At 36.8% G+C, this 21,065-nt stretch overlaps 2 protein-coding genes across 2 annotated transcripts; both read left to right on the top strand.

Moving 5' to 3' along the window:
- The first annotated feature begins 13,980 nt into the window (after positions 1–13,980).
- On the top strand, positions 13,981–15,953 carry LOC108614675 (uncharacterized). Its single transcript, XM_018008900.2, has 3 exons — positions 13,981–14,757; positions 14,843–14,943; positions 15,426–15,953. The coding sequence occupies exons 1-3, from the start codon at positions 14,118–14,120 to the stop codon at positions 15,837–15,839; spliced, it is 1,155 nt and encodes a 384-aa protein (XP_017864389.1). The 5' UTR covers positions 13,981–14,117; the 3' UTR covers positions 15,840–15,953.
- Positions 15,954–16,983: 1,030 nt separating this feature from the next.
- LOC108614676 (protein arginine N-methyltransferase 1-like) lies at positions 16,984–18,467 on the top strand. The gene is made up of 2 exons (XM_018008901.2): positions 16,984–17,380; positions 17,436–18,467. The coding sequence occupies exons 1-2, from the start codon at positions 17,004–17,006 to the stop codon at positions 18,058–18,060; spliced, it is 1,002 nt and encodes a 333-aa protein (XP_017864390.1). The 5' UTR covers positions 16,984–17,003; the 3' UTR covers positions 18,061–18,467.
- The last annotated feature ends 2,598 nt before the right edge of the window (positions 18,468–21,065 follow it).

Raw genomic sequence — 21,065 nt, 5'->3', positions numbered from 1 at the left:
ATTTTAGATATATATTAGAGAATTATATTGCTTATTTCAATACTTTGAAATTAAATTTAAAGAGAAAAACAAAAACTATATTTCATCCTTACTCAGATATCCTATTCATGGGCCCCCTGAATAAAAATATAATTTAATTTAACCAGATGCTCAAGCATACAAACCCATCAAATATGTAAATTCTATTGCATCGACACACCGAGAAAGTGTTAACTTATAAATCATATCGAGAAAATTGCCCGAAGTTTGTTTTCTTATTTTCCACAAGGAAACAAAAAATTAATCAAGTGAAAAGCCAGGAAATGTTGCTGAAGGCAAAAGTAAAAATTGGAGGCAAAGGTAAAAACTAGTTTCATCTCTTTTAAGGTGTGACAAAAATAAACCGAAAAAAAGAAAATCAAGCGAAAAGGGATGGAGAATAAGGAGGGTCAGGTGGGGCAGAAGGTGAAGGAGGTGAAGAAGAAGACAACAACTACGACGACGGGACCAACAATTCGAATTGGTTATGAAAACGTTTGACATTTGACGCCCCAGATCGAGTTTGGCATTGCAAATGGATTGCCAGAGTTGTTGTAATGACAATAACAAGACGTTTGGCTTGGAAGACACGACTGACGAATACCCTGTTCATTTTAGTTTTTGGTATAACAAAAGAGCTTGTTAAATTTCAATTGGTATTTAATTTTAAGCATTTGTTGCATGGTCACTACAGAGTCTCAAGAGTGAAGACTCGGCTACGAAATACCCTGTAATACATACATATGTAATGAGTATTTAAACAGGGATTAAATACCCTTCAGTATTTGATTTGATATGATAATTCATAATTGATAATAACAATAGCGTTAACAGGATAAAGGATTCAGCGAACTAATACCCTGTTCATTTCAACTTTTGTCTCGTCTGTTGAATCGATTTAAGGTTGATTGATTATATTAAAATATTTTAAGTATACTCTACTTGAGTCTTTTTAAAAAGGCCCTAACATTAACTAACCTAACTAACCTAGCATTTACTAAAAATTTTAATTTATTTAAATTAATATTCAACTTACTTTACTTTTAAATAATTGTCAATTAAAAAATTAAAATATAATTCTTTAAATTAAATCTATCAATTCTACAATATTAGATAAATCAAGATCTATTCAAATATAGCAAGCTTAACTCTTTGTCCCATTATAGGGTATACTTTATGATATGTGAAATTTTGGCGCAGGAGTCTACATATTTTTGAAGAGTTGGGGCTATAGGTGCGCATTGAGAGGCGCATTTTGACGTTTCGCTTCGCTTTATGGGGCTCAGTCGTCGCCCATTTTATATGGCTCTTCCTTAATATCGTACACCTTTTCTCTACGGCTTTTATTTTATTTATTTGTATTTTATTTTTTGACTTTTTTTTTTTTTTTTGATTAGGCAGCGTCACAAATCAATAGAGAATTGAGAAACGCACGAGTGAGCTAACGCATACGAGATACCATAAAAATACGTGAGTGTATAGGTGTATATAAAGGTGTGAGTGTGTGTGTGCGTGTCTGTCATTGTATATGTAATGCCATTTATGGGCTGAAGCATTGTACTAACAATATTTTCGGGTCTGGCGACTGTTTGTTATTTTCGTGCTGCTTCTTGTATTTTTTTTTATCACAGCTCGGTTTTATTTTTCTTGATTTTTTCATTTTTTATTTATGAGTGTGTGTGTGTGTGTGTGTGGGTGTTGCTCGTGCGCTTAACGGGTTTTCATGGCTTTAACGGTTACTGCTCTTTTACGACTTTTATTATTATTATTAATGCATGTATTTTCCATTTTCGGCTTATGATCTATTGTTAACGCTAGCCGCAGAAACCACAAAATGACAACAACAAATCCGAAATTGGTTTCGATTTTGTATTCAGCTTCGAAAATTTATGCGTATCGTATCGAAACGATAATCAAATTTGTTGCTTCATGTTAGATAACTCCCCCGAGACCATATCAAATGTCAATTTTCAATTTTTATATAGAGTCATGAAAAAAAAAAAAAAAACAATTTAATATTGAAAGTTTCAGTATTTATACAACAATCTAAGGTATCGATCTGGCAATCAGCAACTTATCAGATCCGATCAGGGTTTCCCATTAAATCCTCAGAATATTGTAAGGGATTTTTGGAAGATGCATACAAAATCCTATAATAATACAATATGAGGAATACTTTTCTACATACATACGGCCATGTTTTCATTATTAATCAAATTAAAATTCGTTACTAAGAACTGCAATATATAAAGAAAGTTTTCAAACGAGCCATATAAAAATACATTTTTTCAGTACTCTGTTATAGAACTAAAAAAATATACAATCAAAATGAGGAAATAATTTGTTGTAGAGTTGGTGAAAATTTTATATAAATGTTGTCAAGGGAATAATTTACTACCAAGTACAATTATTTCAATGATACAGCAAATAAAACCGTATTCCAAATACTTCTGCTGTTAATACTGCGAAAGGACTCTATATAATATAATATAATATAGGATTATTCACAAGCCCTTCCTTCTATGCTTTATTTATTTCCTGCTAGCCTTTCAAATGAATTCATGAAAAAATATCACTGTACAAATATTATCGATTGGCTCTTAATTTGGTCAGTTTAATTAGATTGAAGCTGCGCTGAATTTTTGTGTCGTTTTCCGTTACGTTCGGCAATTTCCGATTGGAAAATTAATTTCCAATTTGCGAATTCGCGCCGAAAGCGAGTATTTAAAATTTGAAATCTATTTCATTTACTTTGACGATCCATGCTGAATTTATTAAAACTGTAAAGCTAAAAAGCTAAAAGGAAAAGGGAGGGGAAATGAGGGAGCAGGCGGACTGGGGAAAGCGGGCAAGAGGAAGAGCACACAAATAGTGGCAACTCATGGCGCAATCGTCAATTATGGGCCGACAAGAAATAATGGCAAAAAAAAAAAGGAACAGGGGAGAGGGAAAAAAATGAAGAACGGAAAGAGGAAGCGACGAAAGCGGAAAAAATATTGCGTTCGATAATCAAACCGAAAATGTGCACAGCTTGAGCCAAAATAAGGCAAACAATGCGAGAGGAAAAGGGGCAGAAAAACCTGGAAAAAACGAGACACAGAAAGAATGAATAGAAAACGCGCCTGGAGGGGGGAGGCAATGGGCAGAGGGGCAGAGGGCGGGGCTAGCGAGTAGGACTTTTAAACAGCAGGATATGCGTACAATTTTTGGCAATTTGCCACCCGCCGCCGCACGCGTCGCTGCTGCCGCACAACGTCGCTGCTGGCCAAGCTAGGCCCATAATTAAATTACACACAACAGACACACACACAAAGAATTTACTTATGCACGTGTGTGTGTGTGTGTGTGTGTGTGTCAGCGAACGCCTGCTGACTTGCGTTTCTTTTGTGCGACCCGTTCTTAATTTCAAGGCCTCATTGTATGTGTGTGTGAGAGAGAGTGTGTGTGTGTGTGTAGCATACCCCTTCCATTAGTTGCCGCCTCCCTCTCACTCCCACGCGCATCCGACAGCAGCGAATTGACGGGGACGCGGCGAAAACTTGAATATGAATTTGACTTTGCCTTGACGCAGTGTGTGTTTGTGTGTGTGTGTGTGTGGGTGGGTGTGTGTGTGTGTGTGTAAATATAAAATATGTAATCACCGAAAATTTTGTTTTTGTAATTTAAGTAATTACGTGATTTAGGTGTGTGTGTGGTGTGTGTGTATGTGGGTGTGTGTTTGATTTAGCGTAACGATTTCCCCAGAGAGCAGGACCATACAAAATGCATTTTCACCTTCAACTTTTTGATTGTTTATAAAATGTGTAAATGTTTATGGCCAGCTCGCATTCGCCCTTGCCTGAATTCCGCTGAAATCTTGTGATGAGACGCAAAGAGACATGTGACAAATGGAAATACAAACTTTGACAGGCATGTAAAACAAAAATAAATAAATTTAAATTATAGATTCATGCGCGGAATCTTCACAGTTGAACAATTTGGAATTTGAAACAATGTAATAGTCCCTAACATGTAAGCAATACTATTTTAAATTAAAACTATATTCAATTTATCCAAACAATTTTTTCTAATATTTTGAGAGATGGAAATCTGTAGAGAAAAAGTTGATTTTCAGACGCCAAAATAAAAAGTTTTTTGTCAATTATTTATATCTGATGAACTATTCTCATAGAGATATGAGAATAGTTGGTTTCAAGATTTTTTGAATATTTTATACAGAATAATTATTGAATATACACAATATACAATATTTCATTAATTCATATCAAAAGTATTTTCGATGAGTAGATTTCGAATCTATTCGAAAATACAGTTAATATATATTATTTCCAATACAATAAAATTGATATGGTATTTTCAATTAGATTCTAAATATACTAAGCAAAAATACAATATTATTTAAGTTAATAAAATATTTGATATATTGATAGTGTATATATGCAAAACAAAGTCTAGCCAAAAATGCCCATTCTCCAAATGTAATAACAGCTTCAATAGTAATCAATAGCCATAATAATAATGGTAATAATATTTACAATGCGAGTCGAGTTCTGCGTATTTGTCAAAGTGAAACATCGTCGCATACACAGAATCCCTGGACAGCTGGACATTAGCAGGAGTCGTGGGTCGCGGCGAGCCAGCTGAGTTAATTGTATTTGCAGCAACCCGATATGAATTTGTTGACCTTGAATACGGCATATAGGAAGTTGGGAATATGGAAACGCGCCAGCAGAGTCCTTGTCGAAGTCGAACGCATCATCCACAGGACTCCGATTACGAATGGGCCGCGCGTGACTTCCAGTTAAGACCTAATTATGTCAGTTACTCATACGAGATTTGCGCAGCCCGTGGCTAGGTAAGAGTGAGAGAGAGAGACAGAGTGAGGAGTGAGAGAGGGAGAGGTAGCATAAAAGTGAGAGCGATGCGTGCCGGGCACGTTCAAATGTTCAAGCATGTTCATTCATACATTCAGCCCCTGTCAGGGGGTGGTTGATCCTCTGCCGCTGCCACTGCTGCTGCCTCTGCCGCTGCCACTGCTGCTGTTGATGACGCAAATTTCAGAAAGATTTGCGAGCCGAGCATACAAAAGCCTTAACCCAAAAGTGCGTAGTTGGAAAGGTGCAGCAACCACAACCGCATGTTGTCTCTGCCTGCGAGCCGCCTCCCCAGCTACCCCCTGTCATCCAGCCCGCTCAGAGGGTTGTTTGCCACCCATTCATGCAGCCGGCCTGGCATTCATTACGCCTTAACCGAACAGATTTTTCCAGCCATCCTGCAGATGCGATTGCGCTGCAGCAACCCCCAAAATGAAAAAGAAACAGAGTCTCTCCGAGCCTCTGTCAATCTCTCAGCTAGTCAGCCTGTCAGTCAGTCCGCCACTACGTCAGTCCGTCAGTCAGTCAGTCAGTCAGTGAGTCAGTGGAAAAAGCAGAGGCAGCCCACTCACCCAGTTACGAGTGTGTGTTGGTCCTTTTGTCCTTTGTCCTTGCAGCGCGCTTGGCAACAAGCGATAAAATTCGCCCTCCATAGGTAAAATAAAAATATAATTTCGCCTTTCGCCCGGCATCTGGTCTCACTATGGCGAATGCACCCCCATTTCGTTAGAATATATACAAATATATATATATACAAATATACACATATATAAGTACATATATTTATATATATCAACCCCCAAGTGCGTCGAGTGCAGCAGCTTATGGAATATTCCATTCATTTCACAGGCTAGAAATTACTCGATAATACGCAGTCCTTAAGCGCAGCAAAACTCTAAATATTCCGAAATTGATTGAAATTCCCTAATACAGCTTGGTACGGAAAAGTACGGCAAATTGACATATTTATATATACAATAATCTTTTCATATATAATGCAGGAACAGATCAAAAGATCAAATTTGAATATTTAGTAATTCCAAAGAGAATAGTTATAGAGAAATTAACTATTAAGTCGTTATAGCTAAAGATTACTTTACAGGGTATTCCAGTACAATGCTAGGTACAGTGTTTTCATTCTTCTTAAGAGCTCCACGAGGTCTATTTCTACTCCCTTGTGACTAATGTACTTAGGTAAGCCTCGAGTACCTTGAGAGTACTTCGACAAGCCTCCATTGCATACTAAGTGCCATGGAGGCTTAAGCAGAGCACAGCAGAGAGCTGATACTGGGAGTACACGTATATCTAATATATAATATAATATTTTTCTAGATATTATCTTTTAGCAGTTTTGAATGCACAATAGTGGAAGAAGTGGAACAAAAAATAGTTTTCTTTATATTAGTATGAGTGTATTATTAGAAAAATTCCATGATTAATGGATATTGGGTCTTGTAATCGTGTTTTTCTAGTTAGACAATTCCCCATACAAATTTATTTTCTGACACAATAAAAAGTATAAAAAAATCTGAACAATATAAATACTTATAAATAAAGGAAAATATACGAAAAAATTAATAAATATATTTTTGATATCTAATATAAAATCTAGATATAAGATATAAAAAAAAAAAAATAAATAAATAAATGATAACATTTCTTAAGTATGTATAAACTTAGCTGAGTTAACAACACTTGATAAAGTATCTTGAATTCCTGAAACTGGTTTGTAATAATATATATATATATTTTTTCAGCTTAACAGTTCTTAAAACAGCCATAATTAATTTATGATTTGTATATATATCATATAATTTATAAAATGAGTATAATTATTATAAGTATAAGTGAGTAAATGAAAACTAAAGATAAAATCAATTAAAGTATTTTTGACATTTTATATATTTCTGGACTAGATGAACCACTACATAGTATATAGTTAAAAATGTTAAATAATTCATTGATTAAAAAAAATATCTGAATTCCACTAAAAACTCAGACCTTAAACATGATTTTTTTTTTTTAGCTTCACATCCAATCTAACAAATTAAAAATATAATTTGTAAGCATGACAGATACTCATAACTAAAATACTTTTGCTTTACGTGCTGCAAGAGAAGTCAAAGTAATATTCTGAATGACATTTCAAGTCGCAGCACTCCTCCACAAGTTTGCTATTTATTTTTTCAAAGGACACAAAGAGAAATCTTTTACAATATATTAGAGAAATGGCTAAAAGCCTTTCTCTCGAGTTGTTTCACATTTCTTATTTATTTATTTTTTTTTTTCTCTAGCATAAGTATTTCCACTCGCTCCCCAAATGCATGATAATTGCATGTTCCTTGGTATACCTGTTACATATGTCTACCGTATTTTCTGCCTCTTTGTAAACAGGCATTCATGTTGGCCATGTTGGCAGCGCCGTCTGTCAGCGTCTCTCAAACACAATCGCTCCCCGAGGAGCTTTTCTCTTGCTCCTAGAGCGGCAGTGCGTGGAATGTTTTGCTTTTAAGTTAACATCTTTTTATATTCCATGGGCTGATTATAAAATGCTGTGCAGCACTCGAGTCGCGGACTCCTCTCGTTTCTCATAATCATCTTAATAATTTCACAACTCATGTCTTTATTACATTTCGTCTCACTCTGACTTGCTCTTCCTCACTCTCTCTCTCTCTCTCTCTCTTTCTCCCTCTCTCTCTGTGCTCTATGGCCTGGCTATATGTCTCGCTGTCTATGCTCATCCTGGAGCATTATAATTTTCTTGCTCTCCATGGAATTTTTTAATTTAGATAGAGCCAAAGTATCTCATACATTATGGTGCACAGCATCTGAAATGTATCTCATGCGTGGGCGTTTGTCCCTCTCTCCTCTCACCTGCCCCGTTGCCTTGCCCCTTTCGCCTGCGTAGAAGATTGTGCGTGCCAGCAGTCTTTTGGGCTGGAGCTGGAGCTGGAGCTGGGGAGCTGGGAGGGAGGGGGTTTAGGGACTCGGCGCTTGCTGCTCGCTGTTCGCTGCTCGGCGCATTTCATCAAAGATTTTCCATTTCCTTTGGGGCAACGGATTTACGTGTTCTTGTCTTGGCTTGTAATTTAATCCCGACGCTTTTCATTTCAGACATTTTGATGAAAAATATGTATTAAACAGGCGCTGCGCCTGTCTTCACATTGTTCCCACTGCCAAAGGGGTTCCTACACCTCCCTCCCCCACCCCTCTCCCATCACTCTCTCTCTCTCTCTCGCATATCGGTTAATGGGTTAGAGACAAAGGCCTATCCATCATCAGCCCCTGGACACTCAATCAAAGGCAGGGCTCGACCATATGTGTGCATCTAGCATGAAATCAGAGTCCGAAAATATAATAGAACCCAATTCACAGCAGGTAACATAGTTTACGAATTTTCAAGGATTTTCTTATTTGATAAAGTGAAAAGAACGCCTTTCACTTGCCTTAATTCCCGCTTGCCTCTGTTCTCATCTCTTTTTTATGGTTTTAATTTCTTTTGCCTCGCAGCATCAGATGCCGTAGAAACAAATTCCCTTTCATTAAAAATGTGGAAAAAAACCTATATATTTTCTCGACTCTTTTTCTGGATTTATTAAAGGTTCGTTCTTCTTGATTAATTTCTCAATAATTCACATTCTTTTCGCCTCTTTGCACTTCTCATGTAGAACCTAAATTTGTAGCCATTATTTGTTATTATTTAATTTACTTGATTCTCTTTCCTTTTATTAGTGTTTATCTTATATATGTAAATCCTTTAGGTATACTTAGGAATACTTAAGGCAAAAACAAGAATCAATTCAGCTCCTATAAAAACCAACTTCCTAACTTTCTATGCATAGAGATCATATTACAAGTCGATATACTGAAAAGTCCAAACATATTCCAACTCTTAAAGAAAAACTTTTCCCTGACAACAACGCGTGAGAAGTTCAGCCATCTCTTAATGCTAGACCCTAGGAGTATAATTAATTTACGACTAATTTACGTAATACATAAAGTTTTTAATTACACTTGGAGCAGCCTTCTTGCTACTTATGTAATTATTTTCATTACCCAACAAATTTTTAAGCGAAATGTTGATTGCATAATTAGCTTTATACTCCTTCACAAAGTGAGAAGAGTATATATCTCATCTTACTTTCAGTTCGACTGAGGTTAGATGCATGAAATTGATAGCTCCTACTCCTTGGTACTGTCGTGTTATAATTTTGTTTGGCATAACGAATTGGGTATAGTATGTAATTAATAAAATATTTTTGTATATACTCATTTTCAAAAATAAGAAGGGTATATTGGCTTTTCCCGTCTTGCTCTCAGAAGAAGCACAAATTCACTGATGCTTAAGCTAGGACTGGAAATTCGCAACTCTTACTTCTTGATAATCTTGATACTTGGGGATAATCTTGATATCGGGCATACTATGTCTACTGCTTTAGATTATAAATTAGGAATGGGATAATATAATATAATATAATATAATATAATATAATTCGGGATAATACGAGGTGTAGCAAATCCAGCTATAGTTCCAGCTAAGCCAACAGAATTTGATAAACAAATAACTGTAGTAACTCTCTCTTGAGATATCCACTCTAACTGGCAAACTTTTGTATAGAATTTAAAAACAAAAGTCAAATTTTAACAGAATCGACTGCTCCACAAATAGACCTATAAATGAAATGTTATTTGGGATGTTCCAAAAGAGATCATATTGATTTTTATCTGTTTTATTTTTACCGTGAGCTACTAATGAGAAATTGGCTACACCCATCCGCTATATTCTTATGACTACTACAAATATATTTTCTCTAAGCAGTTGATCTGATTAATAACAGCAAATAATATTATCTATACAGACTATACTTTCGCATTCCAGATCTCCTCTACTTATGCTCCTAGTATTTCCTTTTGTATTACATACAGAGTTTATTGTCCTTGAAGCAGGCAACACCTGTGTTGTCCATACACACATAAGGATAGCCCTAAATACACCCAAGTCTTGTGAGCTATTCTCACTTCTTTGTTTACGCGCTGGTTCCTTTCAATTGTTTTAATATTGGATGCACATAAATTCATAAATTACGACAACGAGGGAAAAACGCATTTCAGATGGTTTTTATGCTGCTGTTTATTTGTGTGCTATTAGAGACCAATATGACACGATCCGATCTACAGTGTGCACCCCACACAGGCGACGCCTTTGGTTAATTTTAGAATCATGTCTCTAAGACGAAACGAAATGAAACGAAAAATCTGTTTAAACAGGTTCCATGCAACGTATTTCCGATCATGTCTGGATATATATATATATGTGTGTGTGTGTGTTGAGGCTATGGCAAGACATCCTTAGGGTAGCAACTGTGCCACATGTGCCGCACTTTAACCGAAACAAATTTTAATATAGGCCTAAAATATACTCATACATACATATATAAATCCCTCTCTCTCTCTCTTACTATATATATATTTCAAGGTCCGGTTGAAGCCCAAAACTTCTGTCTGCCTGCAGCTGCATCAAATTTGTAATTAGGCAACTCCGCAGCTGATTTAGTGCCCACTTTCTCAATGTCGCCAGCGTTTTTTTTTTTTTTTTTTTTTTGGTTTTTGGGATCGGTTGGTCGAGCAGGTCCCTCTCGGTCGTCTAGACCTATGTAGTTCCCCTCGCCATGCACCCTCTGCGTGTGTGTGTTTGCCTAAGCGAATACTAATAATCATAAACAATTTTATATCACTGAAATTATCACAAATAACAAAATATTTTTATTAACGTCGGAACCATTAAAAGTCGTAAAGTCGTCACGAAAACGGCTCGACGTAAAAACTGTGAAGCCAACCAATACATGTACATATATATAGAGTGAGAGAGAGAAAGGAAAATCTATATGCAACAAGCTGCGCATACATTAACATTTTCATAGTCAACAAAAACTAATTGAAATGCCTAACATTATAGACTCCCAGGAATGCCACTCGATGTGGCAATCTGATTTAGATTTCAAGTGGGCAAATCATAAAAAAATAATAATAATATCTTAATTTATCATACATAAAAATCTAATATAAAGGAAATTTAATTCAGAATAGAGATAAAAGATTAAAGAAATGAAAATAAAAAAAAAAAAACAAAAAATTTATACTGGTTTTATATTCTTAATCAATATTATAGGTATTATTACAGACAATACCCATTAGTAAAGTCAACTTAAGATATAGCAATACTAATATAAGATACACTAGTTTTATAGTTATACAAATATGTATACTTAACTATTCTAATATATAATAATAATACTATAAGATATGGGATATCGGCATTATTTTCTTTACATAAGCTGAACTTCCTCTGCTTAGAGTCGAAAGGAAGACATGATTTATGTACATACATACAAAGAATATATAATTACATATGTATGCACATATTAAGACTGCTCAACCATGAACATGTGGACGGTTCTTATAAACATAAGCAAAGTCAGGATCAATTGGACAAGCTAGCGTGTTTAAGCATGCACGATTTACCAAAGGGGCGAGAACGTCTCTGCAGGAATCTCCTGAGGTCGAAAACAAACTCCAGACTCTAGAGAACACTTGAGCCGTCAACATGTCTGTGCTTGTAAAGACTGTTCAGTTCACATTTGTATTTATACACTAGCTCGCATAAGTCTACGTACATTATGAAGTCATTTCAAGTTGTCCCTAGCATTTGCTATATGACTGATGCTGTTCACTAATTAATTGATAGTAGTCATTGATTAATAATATGCTCATAGACTTTATTTTAAAGGTTGTAACTGAATAATGCTTAAAGTTTTAGGTTTTAAGATAGATTTATACAGAAAAGCCTATAATTTCTTTGCTATAAAAAATACTGAATCATGGCAAAATAATAATTCAAAATTGAAAAACAAAATCTATAATGTTTATTCATTGCTAAATTAAGAAACTTTAAAATAAAACTAAAAACTCGTAAAATAATAAAATAAAATAAAACGCAACAACAATTTTTAAGCCAGATCAAAGCTATCTAAATTAGTTGCAGAGATTTAAGCTCAGTTTAAGCTCTGGCTAAAGATAATGTCCAGTTGCCAACGTAGTAATTCGAGTAGTTAGTCGAATTGGCCAATTGGACCGTTCAAATGATTTATGCTGGCCATAAATACAAGAGATCTGCACAAAAGGCCATATATCAACGCTGTGCGTATAGCACATTTGAACAGGTAACAAATCGTTATGAAGGTATATGTAGATACAAGTATATATATTGGAATATATATCCCATATGGAGGCAACGGGCTGTTGCTGCCTAAGTGCAGACATTTGGAACACACAATTTCGAGGCGGAGTCGAGGCACTAAAACGAATCTTTAATTGCTACTTGACGCCCGTCGGGACAGAGGGAGCGAGATGGAGAGCGCGAGAGAGGGAGAGGGAGGGAGCGACTCTTGGCTGTCTTCTGATTTTTATTAAAGTTTCCATGTTTTCTTTTTGTGCACCTTCACCAAAGTGAAATGAGTATATTGGCTTCGTAAAATGTTCGTCCGTTTGTCCTTCCATACGAATAGAAACCATTTCGGTGCTACTGCAGCATATAATGGGCGCGGCGAATCGGAAATGTATTATTACTGGTATCTCTGAAACTAATGCACTTGAAATGCTAGAGACTTGAATATATGAATATAATATAAATTTTTACTATATAACCCGATTATAACAGTCGTAAATCTATGTATATATATGGCTACGTCTATTGAGGGTGTCAAAAGCTAATAACTATAGTTATCATTCCCTATTGATTTGTACAAAAAATAATATAAATATGACCATTGGAAGCTTGACAAATCGAAAAAAAAAATCCGATCTGGCAGAGTTTGGGCTGTGAATGAGTACTCTTCAGTCGGTAACGCCCGACTGCCAGAGTCTTGCTTGTTTATTTTAGTATTTTTGGCCAGGCTCTGCGATCTGCATGTTTCTTTTTCTTTTTTTTCTGGTTTTTTATGGCTCTTGAGTGTTGCCAGCGGCATTTAAATTATGATTATGGCTCTGGAGCGTAACCCAAGTGGCTCGACTTCCCAAACTCAACTCGTATCGGCATCGGCATCGACATCGCATCGGCAATGTTTGCTGCAAATGTTTTCAAGTGGACGTTTGCGAAGAGCAATTAAATCTGCCTGCCACATGCCCCAGCCTCGTTGCCTCTCAATTGATTTGCCTGCGCGTCTCACTCGCTCTCTAATCTAAATGGACTGCATTTATGTAATTAACGCCATCAAATCATTTTGCCCCAGTCGCCAACAACAGCTACAACGAAATGGAAAATTGGAAAATTGAAAATGGAAAATTATCGTAAAACTCAAATACTGAATATGAATAGAGACTTCGTTTGTTATGATTTGTTGCATCGCGTCTTGGCCCAATTGCAGCAAACTACTTGAAAATGGTTTTTAATGAAACATCTCATTTGTAATCGATGCACCACAGCCTCAAATTAGATGAAAGCAGAAACTTTTTAGAAATTCATGCTGAAGTGCTGCTCTTCAATGTGAACATAACCTCACACTTAAAGCACATTAAATGCCGCATACAATTGATTTATTCAGATCGAAATGTTCCTATAAAAGAAACAATAATTTCGATTACATACTCACTGTTTAATAGGAAAATAATAAATAATGATATAATCTATTACAATCTAAAATCTCAGATTACTGTGAAAAATAATTTTTAATTTCTAAGATCAATTTTACAGTATAAAACCTACTGATAAATGTAAAAATTATTTCGAATTTTTAAATAGTCTAAGAGAATAATGCTATATCTATCAAGGTTTATCATCTCATTCTTTTCCTTATGGATAAAAAGTTGATAAGAAATTCCCAAGAAAGGAAAGACACACGGAAAGATGAGGGAAAATCGATCATTTGTTGATTAAGAATATAATATAAATATATATAATTGCCTTTTCCTGCCTACTACATTCATTTCAGCCCAACAATTATACCGTCAACTTCAGGGTATGTAAATGCATATAATGCTAATTTCACGATGCAATACTTTGTGACATCTCAATGGAGTGAAATAGAAATCCCCTTTACGTCTCGAGTTCAAACCACAGTACACATTGAAAAACAAGTTGAGAAGTACGATAAGATGTATACGATTCAGCGTAGGTGCAAGAGGAGTACGTGATATTCGTGCAGAGAAGGGGGGCTACGGGCACTCGCGATGAGCCGAAACCGTAACGCAGCGCTGCTGCCGCCGCTGCTCCGGAACGTAACGCCATTCGCCGTCCAGAATCGCGTCTATCGGCTCAATAAACGTAATCAGTTGACAAAGCGAACTGAGCGAGTAAGCATGCATAGCTTGGACGCAAATGCGATGCACAGCTTTGCTGGCGATGCGTCACAGGGCCTGATTGAGCCCTGCTTTCGGTATACACCTGAGCAGGTGGCGAACTCCGGGGAGCAGCCGTATGTGTCGGATGTGGTGCTGAGCAAGGTGGAGCGGCGCGAGTTCTTCTATGGCATTGAGATAACCGCCCAGAGCAACGGCAAGCTCACCTGCGTGGACTTCAACAGTTTTCTGCCCATCTTGCCCAGCTTCATCAGCATCGTGTGGCTGCCGCACTATTGGAACGTAACGCCCCTGGAGCGGGTGGAAACGCTGCAGATGATACGACACCTGGAGCCCTACATACCGGCCATGCCCCACTTCAGCGTCTACAAACAGACCAAGAAGCGCATCAACGAATTTCTCTCCCTAAACTTTAAGAATCTGCTGGCAGTCAGAGGCGACAAGCGGGACGACAACCAATTCTATCTCTATGGGTATCAGCTGATCGAGCATGCCCGACGTGTCCGCAAGGGTGAGTATTTTGATCTACTTCACACACTTCTCTTTCTCTCTCCCACTCTCTTCATTTCTGAGGCGTTTACTCTCTTCTCTGGCAGAACATATATCAATTGCCGTTCCTGGTTATCCGCAGGGCCATGTGAGCTTGGATAAAGGAAAAATAGATATGGATCAAAACATAGCGTTCTTAAAGATGAAGGTAAGTGTTAACTGAAAGAAAGGTATGAGTCTTGAGTTACCCTGTAGCTTATGCATGGAGCCAGAATACCCCATTTCTGGTTATATCACAGAACATGTAATATATTAATGAACTTCTTCAAGTTTAGAAAGGCTTGCCAGCTCGATATATTCCCCAACTTTGAACTACTCTGCTCTTATTTTGACTTTTCTATAGAATCAAAGGCGTCGCATTTGGCCCTTAGAATGACCAATTTATCGAGGATAATAAGAACATATATTTGTTTTTGAGTCTAGAATAACTAGGTATTTTGCTAGATTTGATTGATGTTGCTCCTTTACATTAATCTTTATCAAGTCTGAAACAAACTACAGGGTATTTTCTAGTCACCCCATTGCCCAAACGATCTGTTTTGTTTTGATTCCGTTAACCTCATTCAGTAGTATGTCTTATCAGCGTAGCTCTCTTATCAGCATTCGTCTTCTCACTCTTCACTTTTACAGGTTGATAAGGGAGCGGATTTTATAATCACTCAGATGTGCTACTCGGCAGAGCTGATAATCAAGTATGTTCAAGCCGCTCGCGACGCCGGCATCGTAACGCCCATAATGGTGGGCGTGGTGGTGCCCGAATCTTTGGAAGCCTACAAGCTAATGGAAAAGATCACGAAAATCAAGCTGCCAGCGGAAAAACTCGCCAAGCTAGAAAAAATCGAGAAAGACGACGTCAAGGTGCGCAAATTCTTTGTCCACTTGGCATTAAGTACCATTCTAAAGGTGTTGGACGCCAAGCTAGACGTGTATGGCATTCAGTTCTATACGATGAATCGTTTTGGGGCCGTGCACGATGTGCTTCGTAAGCTGCGCAAGCGGGGTATACTGAAGGAAACGCCGCCAGATGCCTGCGAAGATGCTTAGTAGTAGTAGTAGTACATTCGGACTATCTAACAAAATTTGTAGTTTCATATTTTTACAGAGAGAACCAACACAAAATTTAAATAAAAATTTTTTAGTGTATGATAAACGCAATAACTGTTTAGCTTATATTATACTCAGTTGCTCACGCAATATGACACACCGTCACTAACCAGAAACAACAACAAAAGTCGCAATGTTTTTACAGTTACAGCAGTCCCGCAGCACGCATACATAAAAGCATACACACATTTATTTATATGCATACATATGTACTTATCCTCTGTGACAAGGCCCCAACACAGAAAAATTACCAATCGCATCTACGCTTAGATACCCTTTAAGCGATCTTCTTATATGGGCGAGTTGAAATCTTGAGCAACAAAACACAAAACGAGTAAGATGCAGACGAAAATGTAAGGCATTGAACGTACACACACCCACACTTACATATGTATATGCATTATTCGAGAGAGCGAAATTGAGAGTAGGATTGAAAACAATAGCAAAGTTACAAAAGCGAGCGCCCTCTACCTGCCGAGCTGAGCTTACGCCTTCTCCCTCTTCCTTGCTGGCAGAACGAGAGCATCCGATGCGAGCAGCCGATTGTGAATGCGATGCCTCTCGCTCAGTTTCTTGTGCTGAAAAAAGTTATTCTATGCTTGTCCTATGTACAGTGTGTCAATAAAGAACTTTTGCCAATATAAAATTGTATATGAAGTTTCACTTGCAAATAAATGTATGAGTATGTAAGTTTGATATGGCTTTAATTATATATATTTTTATTATTTTTTATTATTATTATTATTATTATTATTATTATTATTATTATTATTATTATTATTATTATTATTATTATTATTATTAAATGAATGATTATAATAATAATCAGTTTTTTTATTATGTCAACACTTCTTCTCACGTCGACGAGGTTTTTGCACAGCCACTGTAAACTCGGATTTTCGCTCATATGCCCATAAGCAAATTCCGTTAGAATTGTGCTCAATTATTCTCTTTTCTCTCTTCGAGCAGTTGCTTGTGTTGTGTTTAGCTAACGATGTGTTTAGTATGTGTGTCCATTCTGCATGTAAAATGCACAACAATCTGGCAACGCTTTCAACACGGATGTTCAATTGAAATGCAATTTCTGGAATTTTGAATGCGAATATGCTAACAGATGGCAATGGAAAACTTGCAGTAGAGGAAATCTCTGCGACGACCTATGCAGAGTTTCTGCAAGGGCACGAGGGTATCCTGCGCGACGAGGTGACCATGCTGGGCTTCAAGGCGGCCATCGAAGCCAACGCGGAGCTCTTTCGTCAGGCCACGGTGCTCGAGGTGGGCTGCGGCAGTGGCTGTCTCTCCCTGTGGGCAGCCCAGCAGGGCGCGGCCAAGGTCATTGCCGTGGAGTCGAGCGCCGTCTGCCAAGTGGCGCGTCAGCTGGTGCGCCACAATCGGTTGGAGCACGTGATCGAGGTGATCCAGGGAAATGTGCAGCAGCTGCAGCTGCCCCCCGTCGACATCATCGTCTCCAAGTGGATGGGGTAAGCCCATGTCCAGCGGGTAGGCTACTCTACACCTTCCTTCCTCTACTTCCAGCGCCTGTCTGATGTACAGCTCCACCCTGGAGGCTGTGATCTATGCCCGGGACAAGTGGCTCAAGCCGGGCGGCCGCATCTTCCCGCAGCTGGCCAATCTCTATATGGCCATAGCCGAGCAACCCGAGAAGCAGCCATCTATGTCAGACTATTGGACCCGTTACTCCGGCCTGGATTTGCATCTGGCCTGGCGCATCGTCCAGCAAACACCTGTCATCGATTGCCTGGACGCCACCCAGGTGCTCACCCAACGGCAGCTGCTGCGCCGCTTCGACCTGAGCACGCTCAGCCTCCACGAGCTGAGCTTCACTGTGCCCTTCCGGCTGTTCAGCTTGCGCCAGTCCCTGGCCAAATGGTTTCTGCTCTACTTTGACTTTCAGTTCCCCAAGCTGAAGCCAATCACCACGAGCCCGAATGCCCCGCCCACCCAATGGAAGCAGACGCTCTTCCACATCGACGCCCATCTGCCGCTCTGCATTCGAGATTCTGTGAAGGGCCAATTCCAGGTGAAACGCGCCCTACGTCACCTGGACTTTGACATCGATTGGAGCTTCCAGAACAAACTAGTTCACATTCCCATGCATAAACAAATCTATCGCATGCAGGGCAAACCGAATGATATATAGCCGATATTGGATATCGAGAGAGAAGTCTTTTACATATTTCTACATAATATATAATATTTTTTAAGTAGGTAATAGGTATTTCTTATTTTATATACCTATTATATTTTCATATTCTTGAGACAATTCTAATTTTTATTATAGGAAAGACTATAATATATTTTATTTTTATCACTTATGTACACACATATCTTAATGGAATGTTCTTATTGGATTGCCGTTTATTTTCTCATCTAAATGGATGATCTTTTAATAATATTCTATAAAACATTTATATTGCGAATTGAATGAGCAATTGAAAATATATAAACATAGAATTGTAATTTTTTAATTTTGTAACATTATTTTTTTTTTTAATATTAACTAGCATGTGTTTAAAAATAATAATAATCTCGAGAAATGGGAGTTTTTAAAGTTCAAAGATATTTTTTGTTTTATATTTTTTGTTTCATCTGAAATACAGGCTAAATTATATATAAAAATATATAATATTGTTTAATTAATCAAATTATTAATTACAATATATGAGGAAATGAAATATATTTTATTTTATTTTATTTTTACTTTATCATTGAAATTGTTTAATTTAAATAAAAAAATTATTTAAGCAACCAATTCATGAATATATGATATTTATTATTTTATATCATATTACATTATATGATATTATATTTTACTCTATTATATTTTTATATTACATTTTACTATATTATCTTACATTTAATATTACATGTTATTAAAACTTATATTATATTCTATTATTTTATATTCACTCAAAATCAAAATATTCTGATATCAAAAATATGATATCTTTATACATAGATAATCATCTATAATAAATTTGGGTTTTCCTACTAACACTGATGTTTTCTACGTCTGCTTGGTAATCAATCCATCAATCAATCAATAGTTATTTCTTTGGCTAAAACCAACTCTGATAACAAATGATGCTTCATGACAGAATTCAGATGCTGCAGCTGTTTTTTTTTCTCTCTCTCTCTTTTTTTTAGATACGAAATGCAGCTGATGGCACATGCAAAAACATCAAAAGAGTTAAGAACTCAGACACTTGAGTCAGTCAATATCCTTATGGGAGCGAGAGAGAAAGAGAGATAGACAGAGAGTGGTGCGGGGGGATGCTGCTCTCAGCTACTTTGTGCGTCATCATTGTCATCAATGTCAGTCAATGTCAGCGACGTTTCAAATCGTAATACGTAGATATTTCTTCCTGTTCCTCTTCTTCTTTGGTTTTATACTCATTCACGAAGGAGAGTTGAGTATATTAGTTTTGCGAAGTGTCCCTATGAAGCTAAAGACTTGAAATTTGGAACATATACTCTTTGGGCGTGGTGAATCGGAAAATACATAAAAATCAGGGACCGTAACGATTATAATTTTTTTTAGCAATAAATTAAAGAAAAAAATTTTTTTTTGATAAATTAAAAAAAAATTAATATTAATTATTAAAATTGAAAAATAATTATTACAGAACAATTTTTATATAAAAATCAAATTATAACTCTTATTTTTGATTTTTATAATATTAAAAATGCATCCCGGAAACGGGATCTCAGAAATCATGGCAGTTGAAATGATAGACAGTTCAAATTTGGAACATATATTCGGGTTGACAGTCGAGAATCAATAAGATATGATGAACATATTTATGATCATTAGGGGCGTGGCTAAGCCCAACTTTGACACGTGATTTACTGTTAAAATTCATTAAGGATTGATCGAAAAGAAGATATCAAAATCGGATCCGAAATTATAGTGGAATTTACACAAATCCGATTATTAATGCCAGAGATTAGAAATTTGTATCTATATTAGATATAGAGAATATATTGGTGTGCATTGTACCTCGCATCGTTTTGGCCGTGAATGAGTATTTTGCAGTCGGCGACGCTCGATTGCAGTTTTCTTACTCCTTTTTATTTTTGCCAAATAATAGAAATGATGCGTCATGGCACCTTTTGCAAACCGGGCTAGAGCCTGGTGCGGCCCGGGGGGCGGTGGCAGGCGTGGCACATACGAGGGTTGTCCGCGAAGGAGGTGGCGCATTGCGAAAGCCTTTTCGACAAAAACAACATTTGACATTTGTAACTTGCGGTTGATCGGCCATGGTGAAAGGATAAACGTTGCCTGGCAGCGGGACTACCCCGTACCTCGACCCCTACCCCAACCGCTACACCAACTTCAACTCCAGCTCATCATCATCATTACTCTCTCGGTCTCTCTCTCTCTCTCTGCCTCTCTCTCTCTCTCTGCCTCTCTCTCTCTCTCGCTCTTTAGAGGGGTTGCTGGCTGTTGTGCCAGCATTTTCGTATGATTCGTATTTTTGCAGCTGTTGTTATCGCTGCTGAGCTTGAAAAATGATGTGCGAATTTTTGTGAGTGTGTGTGTATGTGTTTTCGCTTACAACAACAATAACAACAACTATCAACAACAACAAACATCGCTCTCTAATGGCCAAACAGTGCGCACTTTTCACAATTATTTATTGACAATTAAGCCAAACAAATGTCGTCGTTAGGAAGGACAATAAGCGTATATTACGCATACGACACGCTGTGCAGTGTCCTTTGACCCCGTCCTGCTCGCAAGTTGCCAAATAAATTCCCAGCACAACTCACTAGAAAACATTCCTTCTCTTTCACTTTCACTTTCTTCTATCCTTTTCATTTCATGGCTGAATTTTTAAATTATTTGTTTACTATTTTTAATTTACAATAAAATTTTCTATTTTCTTCTTATTATTGTAATTTATGTATATTTAAAAATATTATAATTGTATATTTTACAAATATTGTTTTTAAATTACTTTATTTTTAGTTTGCTTTGTATTTTTTTTTTTTAACCTATTATATGAATACTTTAAATATTTGATTCCTTCAATATCGATATTTTTATTGATTTAAATTTGTAAGTTAATTTTATTTAGTGTAATATATTATTTTAATTTATATACTTTTTAAAATATTGTTTTCTTATAAAGTGCTTTATTT

The sequence above is a fragment of the Drosophila arizonae genome, chromosome 4 (assembly GCF_054131065.1).
Source record: "Drosophila arizonae isolate 15081-1271.41 chromosome 4, UAZ_ARI_1.0, whole genome shotgun sequence".
Lineage (NCBI taxonomy): Eukaryota > Metazoa > Arthropoda > Insecta > Diptera > Drosophilidae > Drosophila > Drosophila arizonae.
The sequence above is the reverse complement of the archived record's forward strand: the minus strand, read 5'-3'. Positions and strand labels throughout refer to the sequence as shown.